Below are 27,186 nucleotides of genomic sequence, written 5' to 3'. Positions count from 1 at the left end.
ACCAAATTATTAAAAAGTGTAACTGAGGAGCAATAAAACAGTATGGTAAATGTAATTGAAGAGCAATAAGCAGTATGGTATAAAGAAAAAAATATTTTTAAGTATGCATTATTATGCATCCTAAAATGCACTTTGATACAAGTGATAGGAAGGTGTGGACGAACTGCAACTTTTAGATATTTGCTGCCAGGTATACTGCTAACTATCATCTTTATTCTATCACAAGTAAAGTGTGCATCAACAATGACTAAGTTAAATAGTTGGGCACTTCAGGATTTTCTTTCCAATGTTGTGAAAATTAATGGAACATAATTTAAGACCCTTAAGTAAATCAGGAATAAATGTAATATGAGAGAAGGGGAAAGAAAAAAGTATGGCCAAACCTGTAGGAAGCAACAGACCAACTATAGAAAAACTTAGGAATTATATGAATAACTGACAATTGGAAAAAAAAACCTTAGTAGGAAAAGCAGAGATTAATCAAACCAAACACTCAAGGATTGATAATTGGAAGAGTACATAAGGATGGGGTGCAAAATGAGCTGTAAGGAGATTGAGCCTCAAACAGGTTCCTGGTATCTATTAGCCAGATATTTCTTTATTTTTTCATTTCTTTAAAACATCTTTGTCCTTCCTCTTTGCTGCATACCCTTAATTCTTGCTACTTACTCCTATTTTAGTTTTTCACCGTAAAATAATAAAACATGGCAGTCCACATCCTCAGTAGTTTTCCATTCACCTATTCAGTCTTAAGAATCTCTATTACTTCCTCAAAAGTGTCACTTGTAATTCTACTGATGCCATATGTTTCATAATCATACAGTTCCTAAAACACTCCAAGCTAAAATTTAAACTATAACTCATTATGACAACCATAACAAACTGCTTACATGTTAGACACCATAATAGACATTAGTTGATTTATTCCTTACAAATCAGTAATACAGTATTATCAGCAATACATCATGCAGTCTTATATATCCAAATTTTTACTAATGCTTGTAATTAGCAGACATACCTGTGGAGAGCCTGGTTGTTTTTCATTTTGTGTCAGCTCTGCAAACCGTAAAAGGACATCTTTATATGAGACAGAAGGATCGCTGAGAGCCAGAGGATTCTTATTTGAAGCTGTAGTACGTGTGTCTGCTTCACTACTGGAGCTAGAAACACTTGGAGGCCGGTCATGGTCTCGCACTGATCGCTTGTCCCCATCATAACGGTGTCGCCAAGCTCCTCTCATTGCTCTTCTGCTAGATGGAGTTTTCAAACTGAGCTTTAATATTAGCAACACTGTTCATTTAACTAGATAAAATAGATCCTGAAATTGTAATGTCTACATTTAGCTGTACCTTGTTTCAGAGATATCACACAGTTTTTAAAAATGTCCATGACTTTAATCTTTTATCATAAGTAAGGGCTTCGTATAACTGAATAACTATTTTTATAACCAGTGATGCAGGTTGGATTTATTTATGCAATAGTTGGACAAGATCTAATACCAGGGTGGAGTTTATGATATGAAAATTAATTTATAACAATATAAATACATATGTACACTAAAAAACATGATACAATGTCTTCAGAAGCCTCTTACTAAGCAGAGCTGTTATAGTTATTGTAATACCAGATCAATGATACTGGAGGCTAAACTTAAATGGACATATAGTTCCTACATCCCAGTGAAAGGAGATATTTTCCAAACTCACAACCCTCTTCAGCATGCAACTAATGTTTCAAGTTGATACACGTTTTCCTTGACATTTTATGGATTCTAATATTTACCCCATAAGCCATCAATTTTTAATATATAAGGTAGCAAAACAAGAAGGGCAACCTAGCAAATCAATTTATAAAGCAATCATAACCGACCTTGACTATACTTTTAAGGTGTAGTTAAGCTTACAATTACTTGAAACTTTGTTATAAAGAGCAGTCAGATATATGGCAGACAAAAGTAAAGCAGAACTATGCATTTCTCTGAAAACTTCTAATAGAAATAGAATAAGGTTCAGTTAACTTTCTCTACTAGCTTTAAAAGGATAAAACTAGCTCACCTTATTGGTGGAGTATTAGGATTTTCTTTTCGATGTGCAGCAATTAGTTGCTGGACATTAACGGTGGGACCTTGAGGGCCATGGCCTGTGGCAGTAAAAGATAATGAAGGAGGAAGGCCAGGTAAGTTGCTTGATGTTGAAGGTGGCTTGGGTAATATAGGCTTCATAGAAGCCAAACCTGAAGTTAACTGTTTGCTAACTTTGCTATGCACTTCAGATGACATGGAGACCCTGGGGATCTCACCGCCTGGTTTATTATTTTGAGTATGGATGTCAATTATACTAATATTTGTGCTTCCATTACCTATGGCGCCCCCACGGTTATTCTCAGGTCTGGATGCAGCTTGTGATGCTGCCTGAAATCAACAAAATTACTTAAACATACTACATTGATATTGAAAGCAAAGATTTACTCACACGAAACTGACAAAACTAAATGTACCGAGTGCACATTTGTTTACAAAAATAATAACAAAGTTATGTTTGTAAAAAAAAAATTACTGTTGGAAAAGTGCATAAAATATTTTTAAAAGTGTTAAATATCAAAGTCAAACATTGAAAGGGCATTTATCCCAGATGTATTCATGACTTTCAAAATGTATGACTAAAGATCTCATGGCCTCTACATATAAAGATGTGTGTGGTTCTTTTCTTTACAGAAAAATGACTAAAGCATACCTGTAATGTATGTGGTGAGATAGATCCTGCTGCAATCATCTGACTCATCATCATTAGTGGAAGCTGGGAACTTCGAAATGAAGAATAAGCCCCCTGGGGCATGAAGAAGAGATTGCTAGTAGCTTCTTCACTGGTTTCATCATCACCTTTAACATCCACTTCAGATGGAGTGCTTTTCATCAACAGAACCTGTCTCTTACGAACTAAGCGCACATATAGTTCCTCTTTGCGTTTTTGTAAGCTAAGAAGATTATTCCATTCTTCTTCTTTTTGTTTCAGTAAACACTCCATTGCCTAGAAGGAAAAAAACTACGTTTGAAATCTTGGTATAAAATTTAAAAACTGATAATCCACCAAAGAGTATGGTGGTGAGGTCAACATATGAACTTTAATAAGTTTATAGTTGTAACTGGTACTAAACTGCCATACTAAAAGATGCAGGTAATCACTACCTACAAGTACACTGGATGAGTAAAGATTATTGTGACGCATCTCAGAAAAGGATGAAATCGTAACCCTATGTTATAAGAATAAACATGTGACACTTGATAGAATTTCTTAAAATTGTTGTATTCAGTAGTATGAACTAGTTGTAGTTATTGGAAACTTTCCAGTATTATATGAATGAATAAAAACAGATCCCTACACCTTTTACTAAACTGCAGTGTCTATTATCATCAGTGGAAACTAGAGTTCCACAAAGGAGACAATTTCTTGAAATGCATTATTTTTACTCTGATATACATAAGGCTATGAAATTCTATTTCTTTAAGATGTAACAAACCTGGACAAATATGACAACCATAAAGCCTTAAGTCTAACTAATTAACAGGAAATTTGTGCCAGCATTCATTTCAGTTTGCCACATCTCAACTAAATAACAAGAAATATCATGGACAATCAACCACTACACGGGCTGTATGAGATTCAATGCATAACTGTATAGCATTAAGGTTTTAGTAATCTTGAAAGATCAGTACACAGGTCAGTTAATTTATGGCAGGGGTCTGAAAAGATAATGTCTTTGTTACTTAAAATGTAAATTACCCGAGGGAACCTTTCCAGATGTTATGGGTTCAGATGAACCAAATCAAATCAAATAGAAAAATAGAAAATCAGTGTAACTATAATGGGGATTACTGAATTGAGGTGTCCAAGAATATTTTGAGTGAAATGATTGAGTATCAAGGTAGACCAAATTAATGAGCATGACTGAATTGAGGTGACCAAGAATGTTTATAAGCATTGGAAACATAATGTCCTGAAATACCGTAATTCAAGTGTCTCACCTCTAGGTCTTTCCTGACTTGGCCAATGGAACTTTCTATTTGCGAAATTGAGGTTAAGGAGTTCAGAGACAGCGAATCTTCCAGAGTCCTTGATCTTTTCGAGGGCACCTCGATGGCAGCATCCTCTTCTGCTGGACGCTTCTCACTTGTTTTAGGAGTGGGTGATCTGCTGGTGATCTTAGGTGCAGTAATTGACGATTCTAAAAGAAGAAAGCAGGTAATAATTATTTTCAAACAAAGAATATTAATTAAAGAATATTTATTTGTATAGCCCTGGCTTAACCTAGTTTGCCTAGTTTAATTGGGGTCGTCTGGCCATAACCTTCTTTGACTGGAAATATCTTAAACTCGGTCATTCAGTCTACTTTTTTTACAGATCACGACAATGGTATTGCTGCCTTGGATTTTAGAATTTACAGAAAAGGAAAGAGCATCAACAATGCGAGTCATTTAAAAACTAATTTTTACTGTGTGTACAACTATCAGCTAGCATATACATCGTATGTGGCTTGTAAGTAGCATCTCAACTTGAAGACATTGTATGAAAATGTGGCTTGCCCTTTCTTCTCTCTCTTGTTATGTAAAAAGACGCACTTTATAATTATGAACTGCATGTGTGAATGTACGTATGTGCTATCGACTGTTTTTATACTGAGCAAATAGCTCAGCTACTGTATTTTTATTACAATTTGTTATAGCTACATTAAAAAAGATAAAAAAAACATTTAATCTAAATCTTGACATGTTTGTGTGAAATTGTGCTGGACTCATTAAAGACATATACTGTCCTCAGTGTTGTTATATATATTAGTTATGGCATAAGAAAATTGATGAAATCCATGTACCTTCATAAACCCTTTGTTTACTATTAACCATACATGATTAAGGATTTCAACTCTATGAAAACTTGGAATAAACAATACAGCGTACTACAGAGCAACATAGATAGGGAGTCTTTCTTATTTTCTCCAACTTTGTTTGTGCATTGTGTATCAAATTTCATTCAGTTTCGATAAAGCTAATATACCTTAATAAAATGTTATAACTGTGTTCATCAGCAATTTTATATTTACACCAGGTTTCAGCCAATGGCATAACTACGGCCAAGGTCCTTTAAATATTTAAAGGGCCTTTACTACACCTAAACTCAAGTAGTTTTCGACAGATTTCCGATAGTGTCAAGATTTCGTCAATTTTCATATGCCATATAAACTTGCTAACAATATCAGTGTAGTATATCTTCCATGAGCCCTGCACACACACACACACACACAAAGGTTTATATGATACGTTCATTATATTTTTACGTTCATTATATTTTTAAAGTGGAGATATGAAACATGCGAGAACAATGCCTTGCTCTGTATAAAATCATCAAAAGAATGCACATAAACATTCACATGCAGTGGATGCTGTAGTTTTATTATAAATGTGTATTCTTACATTCATTATATACTGTGTTGAGCAGCTCTCGCAAGACCTTCTTCAGACCGTGTCATCATTGGTATTTGTATAGAAATAGAATGATCATGAAAGTTAAGGCACTGTTATACAAAATGGCCCAAAACAAACTTCAAAGTGTTTTAGCTAACATCACGTTTCCATTTTTCACCTTCAAAAGACATTTGGCCCTGATGAATAAAACGTTGAGTAAATGCTTTTGCTTGGATTGTACAGCATTTGCTTCACTTCCAATGAATAAAACAAAGCAATTGCTTTTGCTAGTAGCAAATGCTTACAGCTAATACTTAAGTTCAAGCAAATGCTTAGAAATGATCAGCAATTGCTTCATTTCCTATGAATAAAACCTAGCAATTGCTTATGCTTCTAAGCAATAGCTTACAAAAGTTTAAGGCAGCTCATGAGGTGCTTGAAGCTCCAGTGAACCTCACATGATGGCAGATTTTCTTTAAATTTGTTAAAGGAAAACTCATCAAAATTGCTGTATGGTGTTATATAATTGTGTTTCTATTGTATGTAAACACACACACACACCTCTATATATATATCTATGTATATATATATATATATATATATATATATATATAATATATATATATATATAGTATATATATATATATATTATTGCATAATATATATGTCTTATGTATACCTAGTATTATACTGGTATATATATATATATATATATATATATATATATATATATATATATATATAGATTATATATATATATATTTATTCTTTAATATTATATGTCTTTATATAACCTATATAAATACATGCATTTATATATATACTATATTATTAGTACATTATTGTATGCACAAACACACACATATATATATATGTGTATATATCTATATTATATATATATATATATATATATATATATATATATATATATATAACACTTTATCTATGTTAATAAGATACTCTACCTAAGCAGCAGGTAAAAGAACTGCAACAGTCCTTAACTACTACTACAAGTATCACAAACACTCCTACCATTTCCTATTGCCGATATAGTAATTGCACAGTAATATTAGAACTTTTGGTATCACATAATTAGTCTGCGCATCTGCTGTTTTAAAATTACGTATATGTAGTAAGAATTCACATCCACTAGTAGTGTGTAACAAAGTCGGGAAAAGCTAACATTTATTTCAAGAATTACTTATAATGGTCTTGTTCCATATTTTATTCAAATTAAACTCATTCTGCCTGAAACGACTGGTAGTCAAAGCCAAATTAACCAGAAAACTCAAATGAGCTTCTGCGTTTATCCGTATACCGGTTAAGAATGTCTAAAACAAATGAGTACCACGTGGCTGGGTCTCTAAGCAAAAGCTCGGAATCCATTGAGCAAAAGGTAGCAAACGCTGATCATTTTTATTCATAAGACTTTAAGCAATTACTTTTTGCCTAAACTTCTGCTATCTTTTGCTACTCAAGCTTTTGCTTTTTCTTACAAGCTTTTGCTTTAAGCAAATGCTTGATTTTTATTGTGCATATTTTGTCTCCCAACCCCTAACGTAACTGACATTTCATTAAACAACATCGGTAATTTAATGAAAATTTACGAAAACCGTAAGGAAACTGACGAACAAATATTATGGGTAAATAAACAAAAAATCCAGTCCGTCAGTAGAATGTTTTAAGTGATAAGTAGTGTTACACTGTCAGAAAACATAAATAACATTTTCACTGGAAAGTTTGATGTCTGATTTTGTTGCCATGTATGGTAATTTTGTAACACTTTAAATCCTAATATTTTATATATTTTTGTACTCAACAACTAACGTTTTGACATTATTTCCATTTAAAACCAAATTGGATAATAATTATCAGGATCAGTCAGTCAGGAATCGTAGGATTAAAAAGAAGTCAATCATTTATATTAATTTATTATATTTTAAAGCATCTGTTTGTCATGCTTTCATTCTTAACTGAGAAAGACAGTTGAAAATGTATTGTTAAATCAATTTAACATAAGTACGGGCGTATACTCAACGAAATTCCCTTGGCGCATATCTAGGAAAATTAACTTTCGTAATTCCTACAAAGAAAACAACTACATGATATTCATTATCAAATTAAAAGGTGACAATCTGATTACATTGTCATTCATACGCGAGAGAAAAGTGAGCAAGGCGGAAACATCCAAAGATTAGCCAGAGAAAACTCACGATATCGGGGTTCATTTAACGAGGTTTTAGTGTACTTGCATCAGCACATGCATTAAAGATTGTATTTTGATATGAAGAACAGGCTCTTTACGAGACAGACAAACATTTGTTACACAGACAGCATTCATGATACTGTTATATATACATTACAAACAATAAAATCACTTTGGTTTTTGCTTGTGATTGATGATGTCATGAAAAAGGGATTTTGACGAAGGAAAAATCTATTTCTGGGCAAAGGATCTGTATCGCCCAGTGAAATGGTTCCTTTAACACACATTTCTAAGGTAAAATATTGCTATAATACCAGAGAAAAGCTAAATTGGAAATGCCAGATTATTCTGGCTCGCTCACCTTTATACGTATAAGGTGTCGGTATGGTTTCTGGGGCGAGTGAAACCACTACCACAGGTCCTTTTCCATTTAGTCTCTAGTTTTGGTAGGTTAGGCTACTGTGACGTTCTTAAACATATGTTGCTTGCGTCATATTTTTTTAGCCGTTGTGTGTTTAATATACGCTTACTATAAAAAGAAAACGTGAATCATTCTTATTCTTAAATAAATAATTTTTTTAAGTGGGTGTATATTTTCATAGGGTAGTCAGGGTATGAGGAATACAATACAGTATTTTCAGGTAGCCCAGAGGTAGGCCATAGCCTGAATTTGCTAACAAAGTATTCCTTTTCTGCTCTTTGGACGCACTGGTGCGCATGATCGAGAAGTTATTGTGTGTGTGTCTGTTGTTATATATATATATATATATATATATATATATATATATATATATATATATATATATATTATATATATATATATATCTATATATATATATAATATATACATATCTATGTATATATATTATGTATTATATATATATAATCTATATCTTATATCATATGTATCTAGATATATATATATATAGATATATATATTATAATAAGAATATATATATATATATATATAATTATATATAATTAAACACACGTCCTCAAAAGCAATTAACGCTAGTATTTTCTAAATTATCCCACTACCATGTCACTCTGTAAATCTCCACACTTAACTTCAACGTTCTCACTCCATCAACCAAGGACTGCATCCACTCGAGACAATATCTTTCCGTTCGCGTCATTTCTTCCGAGATCCACTTACTGACTGACATCTCACTGTGCATTTATTTCTGTTTCCCCTCCAGTACTGTACTTGCTCACATTCAGTACTTTGACTGTATTGCTTTTCCTCTTTTTCTCGTTTGCTATTTTCTCAACTACCTTCCGCTTCCACCACTATTCCTGTACCTAACATTTTCTTCTGTCATACAATTGCATCATTTTCTCATCCCAGTACCCTTGCTAACAGGTCCGGTCACCCACCCATACTCCTTAAAATAAAGCATTTTTTAATCCATTTCCTCTTTAGATATATTCCAACTTTCTTCATAGGGAATCTCACTTGTCTTAATTACATTGACAGCCCCTTTTCAATCTCTTCCTCTATTTTTAAGTTTCGTCCCAACCAAATAAGGATCATAGATACCGCCATCCACCCTTTTACCATCACGTCTATTACCATACCTTGTGTAAACTTTTATTTTATTTTTATTTTAACTGTTTCGTATCCATTTTATTAGGATTTTCCTATTTTATTTTTATTCTTGCGGCATGTTTTAAATGTGTTCCTGTCCACCTAAATATGTATGGCTCATGTTCATAGGTATTATCCTACTCAAACTAATGACTTTTAAGTTTTCTCCTAAAAATAAGTTTTTTTTTTTATTTAAAATATGACATTCCTTCCTAAAGAGAAGTTATCTGGCTTCATAGCTCCGCATTTGCAAAAATCAATCTCAATCACAGATCGTGTAACGGTGGCCGTCTTTAAATTAAAATAAAGAAAAGTCTTAGTCCATCTGCATCCAGCCAAGAAACACGTAGATACTCTCATGAGAGGTATTGGCTGGCTGGAACTACAGTATCGACACAACACTAAGACAAATATACGCCCACCGTCTATGTGGCAAGGCAAGCACGAGCCTGTCGATCAGCAGCTACATTAGTCGCAAGTGAAGGGAAGATTTGGTTTCTTCTTTTTCTTTTCAGTCTTCCCTCAGATTTATACTTCGAATGCTGAGTCAAGTTTACATCGCAAATTCAATGGCAATTATATGCATGTCTGTTACTGCGAGTGTGACACATGATGATTTCTTATGACGCTAAGAATCTTAAATTAATTATACACCTTACACGGATATGGGATGAGACAAGTTCCTTAAATGTTCCTTCCTCACTCCGTACAACGAAAACATCTGCTTGAAGTTGAGTGGCCCATAAGAATACAAAAAGCGATTAGAGAATCGATTGCGTTGACTGGTAAGAGAAAGGGCGACTGTACTTGTCCGTATCCAGCAATTGCTAAACTTCTGACAGATTCCTATTTAAAATGCTCAGTGAATGACGTTAGAGAGGATGTTCGTGAATGACATGTGACAGAGAATTAGTGGAAATCCTGAAAAATAATTCAGTTTCTGATAGTTTTTTTTTCCTCGCTCCTTACAAGGTGAAACGCATTATGTAAAACATGCACAATAACATGTATACCGGAATGGTATATAAATAAATAATTTGAAGAGCGACATATGGAGGGAACTCCGTAGGGGGTTAGTGTTGTCAGTGCACCTCACGCGGTGCACTGCAGGCATTGCTTAAGGTTCTTTGCAGCGTCCCTTCGGCCCCTAGCTGCAACCTCTTTCATTCCTTTTTCTGTACCTCCGTCTGACACTCTACCCTCTCTAACAAATGTTTCACTGTGCAATTGCGACGTTTTCCTCCTGTGACGCCTTTCAGACCTCGTAGGTCCCAGCGTTTGGCCTTTGACATAAATTATATAATCCAATCCATTAGGAGGGAAACACATACTTCTCAAAAATGGCAGCGAAAATACAAGACGTGTTCTCGGTATTTTTCAATAAATGGCGCCAGGAACAAGTTAAAGTTGCATACACAGAGATAAATTCACAAATGAAAGTGTATTTTTTATGTATGAATGTCTGGAAAAAGGAAAAAAGAAAATGAGAGGAAGGCGATAGATATTATCATCTTATATTTCGGCTATAAAACAAGGCCTTGGGAGCTCGAGATTTCCGAGCTGTGGGAAGAGTTGTTGGTTATAACGCAACGAGTGCAATTCTTGATCATAACAGAAACGAGAAATTAATATAATAACTTGAACATCGGCTTATGTACTGGCTGCCAGAGTATGGGTCCTAGTCAGTTTACATATAACTACGATAACGGAAATGTAATAAAAAAGTAGTATTTAACAATGCTTACAAACCATTCCATAATTAGTTTAAATCTATTTTACGTGCTTGTGACATTTCAATCTAATTTAATGCAACAAATACTTGATTCAAACCCCTGTTAAATCAGTTTCCGTATTTAAAAACGTTATACTGAACAACGTATATTTTCTTGACACTATGAACAAGACAGGTGAATACAAACACAGTGTAACCTTACATTGATTCGGAGATTTTCTAGGTCAGGAAATCGAGCTCCAGCTGATCTACTGTTACTGAATTGACCACATGCCGACCTCAGACTAGGATTCTTCAATTCTCTCCGTCGGGGGTGAACACCAAACTAACCATCAGGCTTTATGAACCACAACAATGTGACACGTGGTGAAGAGTATGCGTGATCTCTAGGGTATGAGGCAACGCGTGTGGAAGATATGGGACGGTGCGTGTTTGACATCTATCACTAAAATCACTGTGCTTCATTCCTCCTCATTATGTTCAATGAGAAATCAAGAGTGCTATTCAAGTAAGATCTCACCTTTATAATGTGTTATGGACGGAAGATGAGAGTCAATAAAAATATACGGTACTTACCGCCTTTCGAGCTCTCGTCGGCCGATTCTTCAGTTCCCCGCTCATTACCTTCGCTTATAACAAGTTTATCTTCGTCATCTTCACTTGACACACGCCCTTCATCCTCGCTAGCCTCTGCCTCAATATCCATCGGGGGTGGGGGTGCCTCCGCTTCCCCTTTGCTTTCGCCATCATTATCGCTTTCCCTACCCTCTTTCTTTTCCCCGACACTACTAACACTGGCACTCTCTTTAGGGACAGAGTCACTGCTACTGCTACCGGTGGTGTCTTTTTTCTGGTCACTGTTTTCAGCGTCTTTTGTTTGTACTTCCCCATTGGCCAAAGTGTCGGCAGCCCCATCCTGATCACTGTCCTGAGACGACGCCGTCACATTAGTATGGTTATCGTTAATATCTTGACGTTCGTCCCCACATCCCGTTTTCTTTGACTTGTCTTCTATGCACTCATCCGGGTCCCTGGTTGCGTCCATGGCTCCGGCCCCGCACTCATCCGGTATCATACTGTGTTCGCCTGAAAGTCAGAGAAAAATAGATTGGTCTTACACTGGTGAATAATGGTCAATACGTCTGCTGACGCTTGATAAACTGAAATCCTAAGGTTATATACATGGACATTTCAAGTTTGTAAAATGATCTGCAATACATTCACTACTCCTCAAGTGCACGACAGAAAAGTGTTTACAGAAAAAGGATTATTTACTTGGCTTTGCGAGGAAATCTGAAATTTGCCGAAAACAGGCATCAATCAAAGTGAGTAAAAAAAAAAAAATGTGCTTAAAACAACAGCCACTTCCAACGCACTTTTAACTCTTTACTTAAACGATTGTTTTTAACATCTAAATGTTTCAACTTTATAAACATTTTCTCTTGATAGTAATCACTGCACAGAACGACAACTGTATCGTGAGAATGAGCAAAATTTCTGTTCACATTCCGTTCCACTCGGACCGACAACAGCGCTCCACTCGGCACCAACTCTCGTCTAAGACTGACTCGACCGTAAGTTTTGGAACAATTCCGGCAACATCGGAGAATTGCAGGACTGAAAAGTTACGAGGAAATCGAGGTGAGCTCCATGACACACACACACACACACACGAGAGCGCGGGTGCTTCCTCATGATACTTAGTCGAGCAAGCAATGGTGTATATTTATGGGACTTTCTCGTTATTCATTGAAAGCATTGTTTTACGACGTTTATTGACTAAAAGTCTTGCGTTGATATTTAATTACATCTCCTGTCTAAAATACATTGTGAATTCATTTGCTACGAAATGTTTTTTTTAATATTTTAAATAAATGTAGTAAGTACCAAGAAATATCTACAGATAATACGTCTTACTAGGCAATTACGGTAATCACTTATCAATTACAGATACCCTTTATCAGGTAAGATAAAAAAAACAAAGGAAATTCTTTGTGAGAGAGAGAGAGAGAGAGAGAGAGAGAGAGAGAGAGAGAGAGAGAGAGATTCCGGCCCATTCATAAACGTAGGCCCGGGAACCTTGAAGAGAGCAATTTCAGTGCTAGTTCAAGTACGAATTGTATTCCTGGAATTGCAAATTTATTGTTATGATCATCATCATCATGATCATACATCAGGCAAAACCAATTCTTCCTCCAAATAAAATGTAACATTACTATGGCGCCTGAGAGGAAGCGAATGAGTAAGTGAGCGGGTGTGTTTGCATTTACCAGGAAAACCGAACTGAAGAACTTTGGGAAGAACTCCTCAGCCTTCGCGCTTAAGAGCAGAATTCCTAGAAACAGCCACAGCCTCCTCCTCCTCCTCCTCCTCCTCCTCCTCCTCACCCCCCGAAAACCTGGTGATAAGCAAGCTTGTGTGACTGACTAACTGACAGACACCTTGCGAACTCTCTCTCCACCCCACCCCTCTTCTTCCTTTCACCCCCCCCCCACCCCGCAATCCGGGAGTGGTACAGGTTGGGGTAAAGGAGAATGAGAACAGAGATTAAACCGATAAAGTTTACATCACAATAGTTGCAGTCGCATGTCATCTCCTTTTTATCTGCTATGCGAATTGTTCTTGCATGTTCATTTGGAATAATAAAAAGGCGACGGGAAAAATGGATTATCATCATTGTTATATTTGGTGTTGAACGCCTAGCAACTAAAGGAAGTATGAGTGAGGCATGAACTTGAACGCCAGAGAATATTCAGATACCATATAACGTCGATGCATGTAATATTAGACTTCCGTGCCTGTCTAATTCTTAATATTCGTTTATGTTAAAGACAAATTTATGGTGGAGACGATCCCGCTAAAATAAATGACTCGTACATAAAGAGAACAGCACCCTAGTCACCCATAGAATACCTACTGAATATTTCCAGCTCAACATGACCTAAAACATTTAACACGACCTACGCAGTATGACGTCACGCTCCCTTATAGCCCCTCCCACCCCCAAACACAAAACAGAATCTGTAGATTCGGAACACGCGGCAGCACCTCCGGTTCTACATAATGCTGTCTATTTTTTAATATTTGGTACATATTTGATATATGCGTAAAGGGGTAAAAATAACCAGATTCAGCACAGGAAAATACAGACACAAAGCTCAACTCATAACTCTGTGTTGTGGCTACATCACGCCATGCTCCAACGAAGCACGGAAACTTTTGTGCACCTACCGGCTTCAGTCTCCTACATATTGCAATGGCAAGTTATTCTCTCCTTTTACGGCGCCTTGGAAACTTTTAATTTTTTTAAGAGTGATTTCATCTGGCCAAAGCATTTTGCAGGCATTTCAAGCCACTGCTATTAATCTATTTCTCTTCCGCATCGAACTGTACTAAATATTTTTCCACATGAAAAATACAACATAAATAGAAACTAGATCAATCCATTAACCTGCCCTAACCTTTTTACCACTTTGTCTTTGTATCAGTATTTTTCAAACATTCATTTCTTCTTACACCACCATAATTATGGAAGCAATTAATCTGAACAGCTTCAGTATTTTAATCACACTGAGCAGCCACACTTCACTTCCACGAAGGAGAATTCGCTCGAGATTCCTTTCATAAATTCATACCTCAGCTTTCGTAGACACCTCAAGCCATCTTTTCCACTCACCTTTTAAACATCATTGCATCACCTTTTCTGTCTCTCATCTTTTCCATCACTGGTTTTATTAGTGTCTCAGATAATCAACAACTTCTATTATTCCACCATCTCTATTAAAGGGTATGCACATTAAAAGTGTAAATTGAAATATATGCAAATATGGGACAACAAAAGCCAGCACGGGGAGAAGACGTAATGTGAATGCAGCTTCTAAGTTTGAATTTGAACTAGACATGCAGAAAATAGACCAGGGAGCGTATTCTACTACATAAATACATCTGGCCGTCTGAAGACGGACTAGACATAACATGAACTCTGGTGAATGACCTATGTTAACACTTCTGTGTTCTTGGCAGATGTGCTAAATGGCGATGTTAATTAAGTGTTCACTCACGATGACTGGGAACTAAGTACGCCAGTTCTCTCCCCTCTTACCTGCTTACTACTACCCGTGCACATGACGGGAAAACAATGCGGAATTATTCTATATATAATAGTATCTTAGTTTATATTATATCTATTATCTTAATATCTATTCTATTATATTATAACATACATACATAACATTACATACCATGCATACATACCTTATATATTATTATATTCTATAATATATATGTTATATATATCTATATATAATGAATGTATGTGTATATAAAAGTCTAAACCTTTAACTTTGTCCCTTACAATTCTGGGTTTAATTAATCTCTTTGTGTACGAAAGAGACCCAATAAAAAGCTAAGAAACAAAAACACCTTCATTCAAAATAAACATTAAAAGAAATGTTGAAGTACAATATCGTTTCTACTTATTTGTGTGTGTGTACATTAGTCAGCATGCACAATGCATTTTTGTTACCAGTTAGGACGAGAAATAAAGAAGAACGTCCTGTCAAGAGGTTTAAAGTTAATAATCAATTACAAACTTGGATTGCACTTAAAAGCTTTTGAATTCAAGAAAGGGAGGCATGAAGTCAAATGAGAATTCCTTGAAATCCAACGGAGAAGCAATCAGAAACGATTCGACTGAGTTATTCTATCCACGTCAGCCTAGGCCTGAATGATTGGCTCCGTTGGGTTCGCCTGGGCTTCAGAGGGGTGGATGGTGGTGATCCCAAGTCCATGGTTCAAGTCCCGCTCTTGGCAACATGAACCTTATCTCTGAGCCCGGTTTTTGACATCGATTATGACTCTGCTGACCTCAGCAATGAATCATGGAACAAACGGGCTTGGGGCTAACAACCCTCTCCCAAGATGACGTGCTGAGGACCCGAGGGTTAACACGCTCCGAAGTCGCCTCATCTGAGGTCAAAAGTTGTATGACGATATATATGTATATGTATATATATATATATATATATATATATATATATATATATATATATATATATGTGTGTGTGTGTGTGTGTGTGTGTGTGTGTGTGTGTGTGTGTGTATGTGTGTGTGTGTGTGTGTATGTTTCCTTGTAAGTTTTTTACTCTCATGACCAAATTTTGAGAGAAAATAATGTATATAGTATTTCTCCATGGTTAAAACAGTACAGAGAGAGAGAGAGAGAGAGAGAGAGAGAGAGAGAGAGAGAGAGAGAGAGAGAGAGAGAGAGAATATTTTCTCAGAAACACCCATGCCTCAAGCAAGAACCTAACCTCAGGGACAAATGAGTAACTTTCTTGAGAGAATAACAATCCAGCACCAATTCATAAGATTACTAAAGGGCGCAGAGCGACTTCGGGTCACTGACCCCGCTGGTTTTTTTTTTTTTTTTTTTCTTCCTTCCTACGTGATGGTTGGCTTGCGTCTGACAAGATGTCTATGCAAAGCTTCGAAGCTTTGAATTAATTTGATGTGAGGCCCTTTTCGTAGCTCCCCCCCAGGGATGTAAAGCATGGTGCTATTTCCAACTTTCATACGGTACACTCCACAAGATTAATTTTACTGAAATTATGTCATCAAGGTTTTTTGTGTATTATATTTATATCTTTAAGTACGCCAACATATCTTTCAGAGCAATAGAAAAAAAGTACCGTGTGATCTCTTGTTAATGAGGACAAAATGTTGGTGACCATAATTTGACTTTGACAGCATAAGAGACAGTTTTCCGTACGAAAGGAAACTTTTGGAATCTGCCATCATTACCCAACTAAGAATAGGAATCTTCTAGGGGGCCCACTATGACCTATTCTTAAGAAAGCGTTTCAACTGATCTCCCCCCACCCCCACTCAACCAACGTTCAACGAGCTAAATGTATATAAATGCTCTACCAACCAGCCTTCGTTCGAAATTTAACAGCATTGAAGTATGGGTAACCGAGTTTTTGTTTTTTTCCCTCCCCTGCTTTTGGAGTCTTTTACTCAACGAATGCTGTTTCTAATCTGACAAGTTTGCCGCCAAGCACGTTCTCGGCGTTCATCGCCTCCGGCCTTCTGTATCAAGTATCCGAACTGCTCTCTTTCCACTTCGATTTTTTACCCTTCTATTTTTTTTTACATTTGAGTCTACCTCTAGCATCGGTGATTTATTTCCATATCTCATTTAAAAATTTTTGCGATTGATTTTTTAAATCGACACTTGTTCATTTAAAATGTCAAACCACGGTTTCTGATATTTCTTTTTATTTAGAAAAGTTCCCAACCAAACGAAATTGGTTCTTTGCAATTTTTCACTACAACAGAATATATGATTAAAAACTACTCTCTCCACATATCTCTTTATCATAAACCTTTGGACGACAGTAATCCGAAAGGGTTCAGATAATCTGGAGCTTCAGTGAAGGCGTGCATGTGTAGAGATGAGTGATGTCAACCGCCTGAATTTCATAAATTCATTTCACAGAAGATGGGAAATTATTTCAGATACCTATCAGTCTCTCATGTAACGTATTTTTATTCAAATGCACACCACCATGGAAATTAAGTCTCTCTCTCTCTCTCTCTCTCTCTCTCTCTCTCTCGTCTCTCCATCGTCTCTTCTTCTCTCTCTCTCTCTCTCTCTCTCTCTCTCTCTCTGTCCTCTTTGTTAGTAATGGTGGACTCAACGCCTCATTCCTTTTTTCTCAACTTTGGCCTGGTCAACTCTAGTGCAAAACTCTTTTAGTTGGTCTCATAAAATCTGTATGAGGACAGAAAGAAGACCACTAACAGGATTTACAAACTTCAAATCTGTGTATGTAATTAACAATAATGATCATAAGCGTATGAGTTTCGGTTGTTAAGCTACGCTAATTGTTTACCAACAATTTCAAGTACAGTTCCACAGTTGAAGCACGACGGGAATGGCAACCAAATTCCCAGATAATTCGAGGGCGATAGAAAGAAATTAATAAGAGGTTGCAACCTTGAAGGAATTGACAGATTATAGATTCGAGATGGAAAGGCAGAAAGAACATTCACGTAACTAATTAGCGAACTGCCTGCGTCGGCACTGGGTATCATCGATCTCATTCTGACCATGAGTCCCTCTAATCACTCTTCACAAATTAAATCCATTACAGGCTTTCTGCAGAACAATGCTCGTCACAGATTTTGCCTTTTACGCTTAATTTCCAACACGATTCCTTGTCTTAATCCACATTTGTCTCCCCTTGTCAGTCATACAGGTAACTGTCTTATTTTTTCAGTCAAAATACTCTCATATATCCCGGTGGGGGTATTTCTAATTGATGGCGTTTCTGTATTTTTTCATACCAGGAAACTTTCCCATAGATCGAGAGACATACTCGTATAGCAACAATTCAGTTTCCTTCTCACACCCGCACTGAAGCCTCACTTGTATTTTAATTTATTTTTGGTTTATTTTCATCCGTCGGGTTCTCTATTGTGCTCACATACTGCACAATTACGATCACACCCAATTTCAGATTATCTCTACTTTGGCCATCATTCAACTCTGCCCAGATTCTGTCCTCTGCTCTATAACGGCTGATAATAGCAGTCCGTTGATACCTTTCAGACGGCATCTCTCCATTTACGTCAACTGTTCTAAGATCTACTCATTATCCTTTATTTTCCAGTACAACTTTTCTTACTAAGGCTCTTGCTTCAGTTCCATCTTGCCTCAATTTTTATTTCTCTTTTTCTCTAAGGTTTCTTATTCTTTCAGTTTTATGTCTGCATGCTAATCAATTTTACCCTTTAAATACTCCTTCATACTATATCCCCATTTTTTTCTTCAATAAGCCTCTCCATTTCCAGACTCGTAATTCTTGTACTTTCACTGCCAATGCATATTATCTGCATCTTACCTTGCTGCCTGACTGACCCCAACCACGCACCTTGCAAGGAACACTTCTCTCATACTCTCATAGAATCGACTAATCACAGTTATATTCAATGTAAAGGAAGTTTCACACAGCGGACTTGTTAGGAGCTTTTGTGCGATATGTCACTACTCAAGTTCGGAAGTCCCATATTCCTGTAAAAGGCGCACGAATAATGTAAAATCTTGAATTCTGTAAAAGAAGGCCGGCGGGACGGTCAAACTGACGTTCTAATTCAGCCTAGACCTGACGAGAACAGTAAAGAGTGGAGACTAATTCTAAAGACGCGAGCTTATAAAGCCATGGAAAGCAGAAGGCAGGACATAAATCCACAGCTATATAGACTGTATGTTGTACGCACAGCTGAAGTAGAAACCGAGAGCCGAGTGGGAGCAGAATGTGATACGCGATGCAATAAAATGGTAGCACAAGTGGAAGCACGGATCTGAGTTAACAGATGCCTTTTGGTAGTGCAGAACGAAGGATTGTCGAAGTGAATGTCACATGTCAAATATTAAAAGAGAAATACGTAAGGAGAGCGATAGTTCACGGATACGACTTCATTGGATGGAACACGTTAAGAGAAGGGGATGCCGGTCGAATTCCAAAGAAAATGCCGTATGTGGAGATATGCAAAATGGAAAAAAGAAAGCTACGCCTCTGCGAAGTCCGATCCAGAGCAGAAATAAATAAATAATCAGGAAGAAAGTACCCACGACCCAAGTCGCTGGGGACAGAGGGCTGGAGAAAGTGGTGTTGGCGAGTAGAGGAGGGGCATATTAGACATCTACGTTGCGTTCTGTATCACAAGTCGTAACAATACTAATTTTGTTAATGATAATAAAAATACTATACTATAGTTCAACTCATGATCATATAGGAATCCAGAATGGTTTTACAACAGTGACCGTAAGAATTACAATAGAAAATGTAACAACTGCAACCATGGCATTGCTAGTACTTCTACTAATAACGATTTATGAGGTAACAGTAATGAAGGATTTAGTTAACGCCCTATAGTCTTCAAATATTACACTTAAGTAGAACAAGGAAGAGGCCACAGCACTTACGATATGACCCAATGCAAGGGCAATGAAAAAACGATACGACCCAATGGAAAGCCAGTGAAAAACGATACGACCCAATATAAAGCCAATGAAAAACGATACGACCCAATACAAGGGCAATGAAAAACGATACGACCCAATGGAGAGCCAGTGAAAAAAACGATACGACCCAATACAAAGCCAATGAAAAAGAAAACGATACGACCCAATACAAAGCCAATGAAAAACGATACGACCCAATACAAGGGCAATGAAAAACGATATGACCCAATGCAAGAGCAATGAAAAACGATATGACCCAATGCAAGAGCAATGAAAAACGATATGACCCAATGGAAAGGCAATGAAAAACGATACGACCCAATGCCAAGGGCAATAGAAAACGATAACGACAAAGGCAACCAAGGGGCAATGCAGGGCAATGGAAACGATACGACCCGATGCAAGCATAAAAACAGAATTAAACGACCCAATGCAAAAACGGGCAATGAAACCCGGAAACGACCCGGAAAATGCCAATGGCAAAGGGAAAAAACGTAACGGAAAACCCACTGCAAAGGGCAAATGGCCCAATGAAAAAAACGGAAAATATGAACCCAATGAGAAAGCCAATGGAAAAAAACCCCCGAACGGACCCAAAATGCAAGCAAGGCAATGGAGAAAACGGAATAAAATGACCCAATTGGAAAGGGCAATGGAAAACGATAATGGAAAACCCAATGGAAAGGCAAATGGACAACGATACGACCCGATGGCAAGGGCAATAGAAAACGATACGACCCATTGCAAGGGCCCAAGGAAAACGATTACGACCCGATGCCAAGGCGCAAAGGGAAAACGATACGACCAATGCAAGGGCAATGGGAAAACGATACGACCCGATGCAAGGGCAAAGGGAAGAACGATACGACCCGATGAAGGGCAATGGAAAACGATACGACCAATGCCAAGGGTGGAAAACGATTACGACCAATGCAAAGGCCAATGGAGGCAAACGGAGTACAAACACGATGCAAAGGGCAACGGGAAAACGATACGAACCGATGCAAGGGCAATGGAAACGATACGACCCGATGCAAGGGCAAAGGAAAACGATATAGACCCGATGCAAGGGCAAGGAAAAAGATTACGACCCGATGCAAAGGCAATGGGAGAAAACGATTACGACCCGATGCAAGGGCAATGGAAAACGATACGCACACGTGCAAGCGGCAATTGGAAAATCGATACGACCCGATGCAAGGGCAATGGAAAAACGATACGACCCGATGCAAGGGCCACAAAATGGAAAGACCAAATGGAAACGATTACGACGATGCAAGGGCAAGGAAAACGAAATACGACTTGCCCCGATGCAATAAGGCAATGGAAAACGATTTATAGACCAATGCAAGGTTGGAAAACGAATACGAACCCAATGCAAGGGCAACGGAAAAACGATACGACCCACTCCAATGCAAAGGCAACGGAAGAACAAACTAATACGACACGATGCAAAGAAGTGGCAATTAAAAACGATACGACCGATGCAAGGGCAAGGGAAACACGATTACGACCCAATGCAGGTAAGGGCAAAGGAAAACGATACGACCCGATGCAAGGGCACATCTTGAAGAAAACGATACGACCGATTGCAAGGGCAATGGAAAACAGATACGACCCGATGCAAGGGGCAATGGAAAACGATACGATACGACCCGATGCAAGGCAATGGAAAACGATACGAACCCGAGGCAAGTGGCAATGGAAAACGATTCGACCCAATGCAAAGGGCAATGGGAAAACGATTAGACCCGATGCAAAGGTAAGGGCAAATGGAAATGGAAAACGATACGACCCGTCAGGGGCAATGGAAAAACGGATACGACCCGATGGCAAAAGGGCAATGGGAAAAACGATCCGACCCATGCAAGGGCCCAATGGAAAACGATACGACCCGAATGGGCAAGCGGGCTATGGAAAAACGATCGACCCGATGCCCAAGGGCAATTTGGAAAACGTAACCCGGGGACCCGAATGGGCAAAAAGGTGCAAAGGAAAACGATACACCCGGATGCCCAAGGGCAATGGGAAAACGAAATACCGGAAAACCCAAGCAGGGTGGAAAACGATAGACCCAAATTCAAGGGCAACGAAAACGATACGACCCAATGGGCAAAGGCAAAACGAAAACGATACGCCCGATGCAAGGGCAATTCAAACCGATAACGACCCGAATGCAAGGGCTGGAACGATTAACGGAAAACCAATGCAGGGCAAAGAAACGAATAACAACCCATCAAGGGGAATGGAAAACCCGAAGACGACCCGATGCAAGGGGCAATGGAAAACGAAAATACAGGGGACCCGGAAATTCAAGGGCAATGGAAAACGATACCCGACCGATTGCAAAGGGCCAAATGGAAAACGATACGACCCGAATCAAGGGCAATGGGAAAACCCGAAATTCGGGAAAACCCAATGCAAGGGCAATGGAAAAACGTTCGACCCGAAAGCAAGGGCAATGGAAAATCCCGATTTTTACGCCCAATGGGCAAGGGCGTGGCAAAATCGACACACCGCGATGCAGGGCAATGGGAAAACCCGAATACGACCTCGAATGGACAATTGGCAATGGAAAACATAAAACCCAGATAGCAAGGGCAAAGGAAAACCGAATACGGCCCCAATGCAAGGGGTCCAAGGAAAACGATACGGAAAAAAACCCAATGCAAGGGAATGGAAAACTACGACCCAATGCAAAGGGCCAAAAGGAAAACGATAACGACCCGATGACAAGGGCAAAGGAAACGATTACGACCCATGGGCAAGTGGCCAAAGGAAACCGATACGACCCAATGCAAGGGCAAGACCCGATGCAAGGGCCAAATGGAAAAACGAATACGACCCATGCAAGGGCAATGGAAGGGGAAACGTCGGAAAACCCAATGCAAGGTGCAATGGAAACCCGAATAACCCAATGCAAGGGCCAAAAGGAAAACGATACGGAAAACCCATGCAAATGGCAATGGGAAAACGGATCCCGTAACCCAATGCAAGGGCAAGGAAACGATGGAAAACGACCCAATGCAAGGGCAATGGAAAACCCGAATACGACCCAATCAGGGCAAATGGAAAAACGATTACGACCCAACCAATGCAAAGGGCAAAATGGAAAACGATAAACGACCCAATCAAGGGCAAAGGAAAACCCGATACGACCAATGGGCAAGGTCAAAGGAAAAAAAAAAAAAAAAAATAAACAACGATACGGAATAACACCCGATGCAAGGGCAATGGAAAACCCGAATACGCCCAATCAAGGGACAATGGAAAACGATACGACCCCGATGCAAGGGCCAAAAAGGAAAAACGTACGACCCAATGCAAGGCAAAGGAAAACGATAACGACCCAATTGCAAGGGGCAAATGGAAAACGATACACCGCAATGCCCAAGGGCAAAGAAAACGATACGACCCAATGGGCAAGGGCAAAGGACACGATCGGAACCGATGCAAGAGCCCAATGGAAACGAAAATACACCCAATGGGCAAAGGGCAATGGCAAAAACGGAATACACCCGAAAATCAAGAGCAATGGATAACGATTACGAACCCAATGCCCCAAAGGGCAATGGAAAACGAATACGGGACCCAAATGGGCAAAAGGGCAAAGGAAAAGATACGACCCGATGCCAAGGGCAAGTAAAACGAATACGACCCATGCAAGGGCAATGGAAAAAGATACGACCCAATGCAAGGGCAATGGAAAAACGATACGCCCAATGCAAAGGGCAAAGGAAAACGATACGACCCAATGCAAGGGCAATGGAAAAGATACGACCAATGCAAGGGCAAAGGAAAATGATACGAACCCGATTCAAGGGCAAAGAAAACAGATACGACCCAATGCAAGGAAGGGAAAGGAAAAACGAATAACGACCCAATGCCCAAGGGCAAGGGAAAACGATACGACCCAAATGCCAAAGGGCAATGAGAACGGGAAAGGAAAAACGACCCGATGCAAGGGTGCAATGGAAAACGATACTAACCCAATGCAGGGCCCAAAGAACAACGATAACGACGCACAAATGCAAGGGCAAATGGAAAACGATAGACCCAATGCCAAGGCAAAGACAACGATAACGAAACCCGATGCAAAAGGCAAAAGGGAAAACATACGACCCAATGGGGGGGCAAGGGCATGACCCGATAACTAACCCAATGCAAGGGCAATGGGAAAACGATCGAAACCCCCGATGTCAGGGCCCAAGGAAAACGAAATACGACCCAATGCAGGGCCGAATGAAAACGGAAAAAATACGGGACCCGAATGCCAAGGGCTGAGAAACGATACGACCCAATGCAAGGGCAATGGAAAACGATAACGGAAAAAACGATGCAGGGCAAAGACGAAAATTACACCCAATGCAATAAAAGGGCAAAGGAAAACAAGGAATACGACACCCGAAAATGGGCAGCCCAGGAAAACGGGAAAATACGACCCAATGCAAATGCAAGGGAAACGATAAACGGAAAACGATGCCCAAGAAGGGCAAAGGAAAACGATACGACCCATGCAAGGGCAATTGGAAAAACGATACAACCCGATTCCAAGCAATGAACGATAACGGAAAAAACGAGTGCAAGGGCAATGGAAAACGATACGACCCATGCAAGGGCAAATGAAAACGTTAACGGGCGATGCAAAAGGGGCAAATGACGATAACGGACCCGGATGCAAGGGCAAATTTTTTGGAAAACGATACGACCCTAACGGAAAACCCGATTCAAGGGCAAAGGAAAACGATACGATTCCCGAATGCAAGGGCTAAAGGAAAAAACGATACGACCCAATGCAAGGGCAAAGGAAAAACGATACGACCCGATGCACCCAAGGGCAAGGAAAAACGATACGACCCGGAATGCAAGGGCAAAGGAATCGTAACGACCCAATGCAGGGGCAAAGGAAAAACGCTACGACCCAATGCAAGGGCAAAGGAAAACGATACGACCCAATGCAAGGGAAGGCAGGACAACGATACGACCATGCAACGTGGCAAAAGGAAACGATACGACCCGAATGCGAAGGGCAAAGGGGAAAACGATACGACCCAATGCAAGCAAGGGAAAAAACATACGAACCCCAAGCAGGGGCAAAAAGGAAAACGATACGACCCGATGCAAGGTGCAAAGGAAATTTAAAACGATACGACCCAATGCGAAGGGCATGGAAAACGATAAAGTGTACGGACCCAATGCAAGGGCAAAGGTAAAACGATACGACCCGATGCAAGGGGCAATGGAAAACGATACGACCCTCAATGCAAGGGTGGAAAACGATACGACCCAATGAAAAAAGGGCAAGGAAAAACGATACGACCCGATGCAAGGCAAAGGAAAAACGATACGACCCAATGCAAAGGGCAAAGGAAAACGATACGACCCTAATGCAAGGGCGGGCCAATGGAAAACGATACGACCCAATGCAAAGGGTGGAAAACGAATACGACCCAATGGCAAGGGCAAAGAAAACTAAATACGACCCGATGCAAAGGCAAACAAGGAAAACGGATACGACCCAATGCAAGGGGCAAATGGAAAACGATACGACCAATGCAAGGGGCAAGGGAAAACGATACGACGATTGCAAGGGCAATGAAAACGTACGACCCAATGCAAGGGCAAAGGAAACGATACGACCCGATGCAAAGGGCAATGGAAAACGATAACGACCCGATGCAAGGGCAAGGAAAACGATACGACCCGAATGCAAGGGCAAAAGGAAAAACGATGATACGACCCGATGCAAGGGCAACGGAAAACGATACGACCCGATGCAAGGGCAACGGAAAACGATACGACCCAATGCAAGGGCAATGGAAAACGATACGACCCAATGCAAGGGCAAGGAAAACGATACGACCCGATGCAGGGGCAATGGAAAACGATACGACCTCAATGCAAGGCGGAAAACGATACGACCCAATGCAAGGGTGGAAAACAAAACGATACGACCCAATGCAACAAGGTGGAAAACGATACGACCCAATTGCAGCGGGTGGGCAACGGAAACGATACTACCCTAATGCAAGGGCAACGGAAAACGATACGACTTAATGCAAGCGAAATGAAAAACAAATGCTACTACTGTTACTATTGCTAATAATAATAGTAGGAGTAATATCAAAGGATAATAACAGCCAAGGAAGATGCATTAAAGGGGAAAAATAATAAAATGATTGAATGTAGGATAACCACAAGGAAACCGGTATGTCCAAAAGCCGTCGACTTTCCGTGGGAATAAACATATAACCACACACACACACACACACACACACACACACACACACACACACACACACATATATATATTATATATATATATGATATATATATATATATAGTATATATTTATATATATAGATATATTCGATATACAGGTACATATCTCAAGTCATACCTAGCATTCTAATCAGGTGATAACTAAGTGTTCCAGTTGCGATCATTTTATAAAATCGTTATGGTGGCTTTACTGTGTACAGCATTCACCTTGATAAATATGAATTCTGTTCACATACGAAAAAGTGAACCTTGTTAAATGTTTCGCGCAGTGAGCGTTGTTTACCTTGTTCCCTTTCCAACCGGAAGCAGAATGAAAGGGAAGTCTGCCTTTTCAAGCAGTCTGTGAGCTCGAAGCCGAATTTCGATTCAAATAAATGGCCGAGCCTGCCTTCGCCATTATAACTTTTAGAAAACAATTTCCAACCACTCGTTTGGCATAATTTCTAAAAGGTGGTTTCTACATCTTTCTAAATTTCGCGAGAGAGAGAGAGAGAGATTTTCTTGCCACGCGCGTCACATTATCATAAGTCAGGTATCTCCCCCCGAGGGTACGATCTAACTGGAAACGCACTGAAATGGTGACTTGATCACCAAAGTGACCACCGGACTTGAATGCACGACCGGCATCTTGACTTGCATTGTGACCCCATTCATTAATTCAAGTCATCCCTAGAAAAGAAAAAAAAGAGAGAGAGAGTGAAATGTAACTGGAAAAAATAGATCTGAAGGTTCCCATCAGGAATTTCCGTGTGCATTCCCAATTTAACCCTGTACTGTTGAATTCCAAGGATGATTACACTGATGAGTTTCCATCGTTATGAGTATCGCCAGAAGTCCTCTAAACATAATAAAACACTAAATTCAAGAGGAAAGGGCCGTCAGTTATGTGACG

The 27,186-nt window shown here is 39.0% G+C and overlaps 1 protein-coding gene across 7 annotated transcripts in view; it reads right to left on the bottom strand.

Annotated features, from left to right (window-relative positions):
* LOC135212074 (uncharacterized) overlaps window positions 1-27,186 on the bottom strand; it is a 155,040-nt gene that overhangs the window by 14,215 nt on the left and 113,639 nt on the right. For 3 of the 7 annotated variants that reach the window (XM_064245423.1, XM_064245422.1, XM_064245424.1), the window contains 5 exons: window positions 11,558-12,067; window positions 4,022-4,221; window positions 2,733-3,026; window positions 2,055-2,410; window positions 1,019-1,268 (listed from right to left, as the gene is read on the bottom strand). In XM_064245423.1, coding sequence (XP_064101493.1) covers window positions 1,019-1,268; window positions 2,055-2,410; window positions 2,733-3,026; window positions 4,022-4,221; window positions 11,558-12,056 — 1,599 coding nt within the window. In that variant the 5' untranslated portion in view covers window positions 12,057-12,067. Of the gene's footprint in view, window positions 1-1,018; window positions 1,269-2,054; window positions 2,411-2,732; window positions 3,027-4,021; window positions 4,222-11,557; window positions 12,068-12,256; window positions 12,541-27,186 lie in introns of those variants that run through there. The other 4 variants (XM_064245425.1, XM_064245426.1, XM_064245427.1 and 1 more) reach the window with 4 other exon arrangements.

The sequence above is a fragment of the Macrobrachium nipponense genome, chromosome 40 (assembly GCF_015104395.2).
Source record: "Macrobrachium nipponense isolate FS-2020 chromosome 40, ASM1510439v2, whole genome shotgun sequence".
In the NCBI taxonomy this organism is placed as follows: Eukaryota; Metazoa; Arthropoda; class Malacostraca; order Decapoda; family Palaemonidae; genus Macrobrachium; species Macrobrachium nipponense.
Note: the sequence above shows the minus strand (reverse complement) of the source record. Positions and strands in the feature narration are given on the sequence as shown.